The sequence below is a fragment of the Cervus canadensis genome, chromosome 3 (genome assembly GCF_019320065.1).
Source record: "Cervus canadensis isolate Bull #8, Minnesota chromosome 3, ASM1932006v1, whole genome shotgun sequence".
Classification (NCBI taxonomy): Eukaryota; Metazoa; Chordata; class Mammalia; order Artiodactyla; family Cervidae; genus Cervus; species Cervus canadensis.
The window spans coordinates 48,587,812-48,594,582 of record NC_057388.1 but is presented as its reverse complement, the minus strand read 5'-3'; the positions used below and the strand labels follow the sequence as shown (position 1 = coordinate 48,594,582).

The 6,771-nt window shown below is 41.6% G+C and overlaps 1 protein-coding gene across 1 annotated transcript in view; it reads left to right on the top strand.

Moving 5' to 3' along the window:
* The first annotated feature begins 3,544 nt into the window (after positions 1–3,544).
* The window catches only part of CAPZA2 (capping actin protein of muscle Z-line subunit alpha 2), a 52,183-nt gene continuing 48,956 nt past the window's right edge, over positions 3,545–6,771 (top strand). The window contains exon 1 of the mRNA XM_043463127.1: positions 3,545–3,698. Within this exon, the coding sequence (XP_043319062.1) occupies positions 3,660–3,698 (39 nt within the window). The 5' untranslated portion in view covers positions 3,545–3,659. The remainder of the gene's footprint in view (positions 3,699–6,771) is intronic.

The following is a 6,771-nucleotide window of genomic DNA, read 5'->3' as shown; positions in this document are numbered from 1 at the left end:
CACTTTTATCAAGAGGCTCTTTAGTTCCTCTTCGCTTTCTGCCATTAGGGTGTATCATCAGCATATCTGAGATTATTGATATTTCTCCTGGAAATCTTGATTCCAGCTTATGAATCATCCAGCCCAGCATTTCTCATGATATACTCTGCATATAAGTTAAATAAGCAGGGTGACAATATACAGCCTTGACATACTCCTTTCCCAATTTTGAACCAGTGTGTTGTTTCATGTCCAATTCTAACTGTTGCTACTTGATCTGCATACAGGTTTCTCAGGAGGCAGGTTAGGTGGTCTGGTATTCCCATCTCTTTGAGAATTTTCCAGTTTGTTGTGATCCATACAGTCAAAGGTTTTAGCATAGTAAATGAAGCAAAAGTAAATGGTTTTCTGGAATTCTCTTGCTTTTTCTGTGATCAAATGGATATTGGCAATTTGATCTCTGTTCTTTTCCTTTTCTAAATCCAGCTTGTACATCTGGAATTTCTCTGTTCACATACTGTTGAAGCCTAGCTTGAAGGATTTTGAGCATTACCTTGCTAGCATATGAAATAAGCTCAGTTGTGTGATAGTTTGATCATTCTTTGGCATGGCTTTTCTTTGGGATTGGAATGAAAACTGACCTTTTCCAGTCCTGTGGCCACTGCTGAGTTTCCCAAATTTGCTGGCATATTGAATGGAGCACTTTAACAGCATCATCTTTTAGGATTTGAAATAGTACAGCTGGAATTCCATTAGCTCCACTACCTTTGTTCGTAGTAATATTTCCTAAGGCCCACTTAAATTCACACTCCCGAACATCTGGCTGTAGGTGAGTGACCACACCATTGGGGTTATCTGGGTTATTAAATCCTTTTTTGTACAGTTCTTCTGTGTATTCTTTCCACCTCTTGTTAACATCTTTTGCTTCTGTTAGGTCCAAACCATTTCTGTCCTTGCTTGTGCCCATCTTTGCATGAAATGTTCCCTTGGCATCTCTAATTTCTTGAAGAGATCTCTAGTCTTTCCCATTCTATTTTTTCCCTCTATTTCTTTGCTTTGTTCACGTAGGAAAGCTTTCTTATCTCTCCTTGCTATTCTTGGGAATTCTGCTTTCAGATGAATATATCTTTCCTTTTCTCCTTTTTCTTTCTCTTCTCTTCTTTTCTCAGCTCTTTGTAAAGCCTCCTCAGACAACTATTTTGCCTTGTTCCATTTCTTTCTTTTGGGGATGGTTTTGGTCACCACCTCCTGTACAATGTTATGAACCTCCATCCAGAGTTCTTCAGGCACTCTTTCAGATCTAATCCTTTGAATCTATTTGTCACTTCCACTGTATAATCATAAGGGATTTGATTTAGGTCATACGTGAATGGCCTACTGCTCTTCTGTACTTTCTTCAATGTAAGTCTGAATTTTGCAATAGGGAGCTCATGATCTGAGCCACAGTTAGCTCCAGGTCTTGTTTCTTCTGACTGGATAGAGCTTCTACATCTTCGGCTACAAAGAATATAATCCATCTGATTTCGTTATTCGCCATCTGGTGATGGCCATGTGTAGAGTTGTCTCTTGTGTTGTTGAAAGTGGCTTTTTGCTATATCCAGTGAGTTCTTTTGGCGAAACTCCATTAGCCTTTGCCCTGCTTCCTTTTGTACTCCAAGGCCACTTGCCTGTTACTCCAGGTGTCTCTTGACTTCCTACTTTTGCATTCCAGATTCCACATATGATTGAAATTATATGGTATTTGTCTTTCTCTTTCTGACTTCCTTCACTTGGTATGATAATCTCTAGGTCCATCTATGTTGCCGCAGATGGCACTATTTCATTCTCTTTTATGTTTGCATAATATTCCATTGTATACATGTATCACATCTGGTGTATCCATTTATATGTCAATGGACGTGTAGTTTGCTTCCATATCTTGGCTATTGTAAATAATTCTGCTATGAACATTGGAGTACATGCATCTTTTTGAATTAGAGGTTTCTCTGGATATATGCCCAGGAGTGATATTGCTGGGTCATATGGCAACTCTATTTTTAATTTTTTGAGGGACCTCCATACTGTTTTCCATAGTTGCTGCACCAATTTCCATTCCCTTTAACAGTGTAAGGAGTTCCCTGTTCCCCACATCCTCTCTAGCATTTGTTATTTGTAGACTTTCAAGTGATGGTCATTCTGACCAGTGCATATGAGTTATACCTCATTGTAGACCTCAGTGTATACAATGAGTTATACCTCATTGTAGTTTTGATTTGCATTTCTCTAATAATTAGTGATGTTGAGCATCTTTTTATGTGCCTATTGGCCATGTGTATGTCTTCATTGCAGAAATGACATACATTTCATTTTTTTATTGGGTTGTTTGGTTTCTTGTTATTGATTTGTATGCCCTGTTTGTATATTTTGGAAATTAAGCCCTTGTCAGTTGCATAATTTGCAAATATTTTCTCCCAGCCTGTATTGAACATACTTTTTTATTGAGATATAATTGACTTGTAACATTGTGTTAGTTTTAGGTGTACAACATAATGATTAAAGTATTAATTCCTATCGAAACTCTAAGGCCTTGCTACTCAATCTGTGGTCTCCAGATGGGTAGCATTCACATTATCTGTGGGCTTGCTAGGAATACAGAGCGTGCAGCCCTATCCCAGACCTACTGAATCAGCAACTGCACTTTATAAAATTCCTAGCCAGTTTATATACACAGCTTTGACTACATCTTCATCTCTTTCCAAACTTGAAGATTCAGAAGTAGCTAATAAATTGACAGGCATCCAATAAAATTTGAAAACATAAGTAATTTTTTGATGTTGCTCAAATGTTTCACGGGAGAACACTTAAATTATATGTAATTCTATAAATTATACTCGCTATCTGAAATTCAATTTTTTACTGGGCTTTCCCATATTTAATCAGGCATTCCCTATTCAGAAGGGTAGGATCTATGTTTAACATAACTGTGTATTACGTTCGTTTAACGAAAAGACAACAAATTTCTTCAGAACTGAGGTTTCTTTGGGTTTTGCTTAACATTGTACATCTCCAGAGACCGCAGTACCCGCCATCCACCTCCCCCCCACCCCAATGCGCGCGCGTGCTCTCTCTCTCTCTCTCTCTCTCTCTCTCACACACACACACACACACACACACAATAAAGGACCAACAGTCATTTCTTTAATGAATATATCCGAACATCTTCCAATTATGTACTGGGTTGTAAGTGCATATTTTAACTAAAGTCGAATATTTTTCTCGTCACACACACACAAAAGTGTTTAAAAGCTATTTGTGCACTTGTTCACATTTTAGCTGGCAGAGTTCAGGACTTGATGGGAACATAATCAAGGGCTCAAAATGTACTCGTCGCAGACTGGGTCCATATGGTCAACATGGGGAAAGAATTCTAAACTCAGGATGCTGACAAACCCGCAGCAGACGGCGGTAGGCAACGCCTCCCCACTCCCTGGCCGCTGAGATACCCGCGCACGCGCACAGCCGCCCTTCGGGCCCGTGGGCCGGGTGGAGGGAGGCGGGGCTCCCAGGGCGCGTGCGCGGGCGGCCTGGCTGTGAGCCCCTCCCTTGGCGGGGGCGCGCGGCGAGGAGGACCGCACGGAAAGGGGGAAGTCAGGTGCCCGCTACCGCCGCCGCCGCTACCGCGGTTTGTCGCCAGAAGAAAAATGGCGGATCTGGAGGAGCAGTTGTCTGATGAAGAGAAGGTAAGAGCCTCGGGGGCGGCGGAGCTAGTCGTTCGGGGAGCCAGTAGAGCCCCGCTGTATCGGCCCGGAGTCTGGCCGCCGGCGAAGGGCATTGGTCGGTGCCCTCGGCTGCCCTTCCTTCCCTTCTCCTCGCGGCGCCCGAGTGCCTGCCCCTGTCAGTCACCCGAGGCCGCGCGGGGGCAGGTCTCCGCCGGGCCTGCTCGCTTCGCTCCGCTCCTTGTAGGGTGTGTGCTCCGAAAATAGGAAGCGCGAGCTGGGCGGCGGCGCTTGGCGCCACCGGCGGGGGCGGGGGGCGCCGAGGGCGGCGGCCGCCGGGGACCCTCTCCTGGCGCCTTGGCCGCGGGGCCCTGTGTCCAGGTTGGGAACTGCAGAAGGGTCTGGGTCCCGGCCTGGAGGCGGCCCAAGGACAGTACGCGGCCCGAAGGCCTGGCCAGGGTGAGGGCTAAGGGGGAAAATCGCTTAGGAAGCAGACCTTCACTTCTGTCTTCTACTCCCTCCTCCCAGTAGCAAAATGCTTCCTTTTCTAGGTTCTCTGGTTATTTTTTTCCCCTTTACCCGTGGAAGCCTTTTTTTTTTTTTCTTCCCCTTTTCTTTTTCGGCTTTAGCTGTAGGCTCTGCAGTTCCCATGTTCCCCTGGAGGCAATGAAGTTGCTTACAAAAAGACACCCCCCTCCCCCAGTTGTTTGCTACCCGTGTTGGCAGCAGCTCTCCTGGGGGCCGATTTGGTGGCGCCCCATTGTACTGCTAGATTTTTTCGGAAAACGGGAGATTGTGCAACTCCTTTTACTGTATCTTAGATGCTGTGACAGCACTGGAACCAGATGAACTACTTAAGTTCTCAGGCATTTGAGGAAATCTGATGATTGAACTGGTTCTCTCGCGGTTTCATTTGGCCCCTGTGAGGTCCCACTCCCCAGTCTGTGTATTGAGGGGCAGGAGTACCCTACTAATTTTGAGTATTTCCTGGGAAGATCCTTAATGTTTCTCAAACTCAGAAGTAACTGACATAAACTTTGAATAGGATAGTTTTCGAAGTGTCCATTCTTAATTTAGTAGGGCTCATTTTCTTAAGCTTCAAAGCAGTACTGTCATATATGAAACACACACACGTACTGGTGTTTAAGAAATCTTGGTGTCAGCCTAAGGATATTTTCGGTTGGAACGTTCTGCTCCAAGTGTTTTTACATCCTGTGTTCTTGGACCGAAATGTCATGTTCTGTCTTCTTCCCTTTGTAAATGTGCAGCAGTCAGCCTCATCTTTAGTTTCGGGAAAAAAGTTGTGTGTTTTTTTTTAACCTCTGTGCTCTTTGGTGAAAGTGATAATGAAACTACAAAGTGGGGAGAGCAACAAGGTTCTCCATAATTCACAGGCCTGTTAGGCAGATACTTATGTACATAGAAGTTGCTGCGCGGTATTCACCTGTGTAATATTGGTAATAGCCATACATTGGTAACTGACAATGTAAGCAGGTGTGCATACACATATAATATTAAGTAGTGCTAAAAAGTTTTTTTGCAAAGGGATTGTCATGTTCTTTCTGCTGTTGGTAAGTGGTGATTAGTAGCTCAAGTGACTAGAAATCTAGCTGAGGAGAGAGTACTCAGTGTGGGAGTTAATACAGACCTGCCATGTGTTGTAAGCGCCTAAAATAGTGAAGTTTTTTTCAAAATGAGATGACACGATTTCTTATTATCCGGCGCTAAACTCCATAAAGTTGCGGGAATGAGGTGGGGGGGGGGGTCTTATTCTTTATGCTTGCCCAACACCATGTTTTAAGAGTAAATGAATGAAAACTCGTTTGAAGGAATTTCATGGGTTTGTTTTTACTTAGAGTTTTGTAAGACTGTTCTGAAGATATTTTACCTATAAATTTCTGATTACTTTTTTCGTGATTTAAGAAAAATATTAACTGTGTGATTAAATTCAAGGAACTGGTTAAGTGAAATTCTAACAGTCTTGTTTATTTGTTTAAATGTTCTTTTTAATCTGTTGGAGAAGGACCTTTCACATAGAATCGGAAATAGATTTAAAGGTGATTTTTTTTAACTAATATTTGAATCATTTTACTTTTTTGCACCTTGTTTGTAATTTTCAAGAATAAGTTTTTAATACTTCAGTGCTCTTGGAATTTCCATTACTGATTGCAGAAAAAGGGAAGGGAAACTGTTAAGACATGCAGTACCATGCTTTGTGTATGCCTAACTCAGAAAATACTTTTAATTTGTTGTAAGTTTGAACTAGGTTTTATTACTACTATTTCACAAAATAATTAAGTTTTGAAAAGCTTTAAGTTATTAACAGAAGGACATTTATGTAGGCAGTACAAACGCGGTATTTAAACCTTAGTTTGTCTGAATCAAAAGTTGATGCTCTTGTGACATTAGGCTTCCTTAACAATTGACGATAGAATCTGGACTTATAAGTTTGTTTTTAGTTTGACAGCTTAATTTGAGAACGGAGAAACAGTAGTTCTGTTTGGCTTTAATAGAAATTGTAAATAACTAAATGTTAAATAGTGTTGGGTTTTAATTTGTGTTTTGATCATTTTAGAACAAAGTTTATTTTTCTTTGACACATTTAAAAGTTTTATGCCGCTGGTATAGTTTCATGTATACATTGTGGTAGGAAGCATTTTAGAAATTAATCTAGAATAGTATCTTTGCTTTCTCAATCATGTACGGTTTCTTGAGGATACTATGAAATTAATAACTTTTTCTCCTTTGGCCACTAGGTTAATAGGGAAGAAAATTATTTGAAGAAGTACAGTGAAGTTCTTTAAAGTTATTTTCTGTGGTGTGTCCTATAGACCTTTTTACATAGTTACAGAAGCCCTAGGCCAGATCAGTTCCATGTTTCCATTCCTTGGTCAGCTGCATTGTACAGAAAAGCATTCTTTGTGATTGAAATTATGTGAAATTGTGGCATAAGTCTCAAATGAAAAGAATTACTTCCAAACTGCTCTCTAAATGAGAAATCCTGAAAGTCACTCCAGGCTTTCGAAGACACCTTAGTTATTGACTCGAAAGGGTCTGCGGCCCCTAACCTCTCCCACCTTCCCCCAGTGAGTAGAGT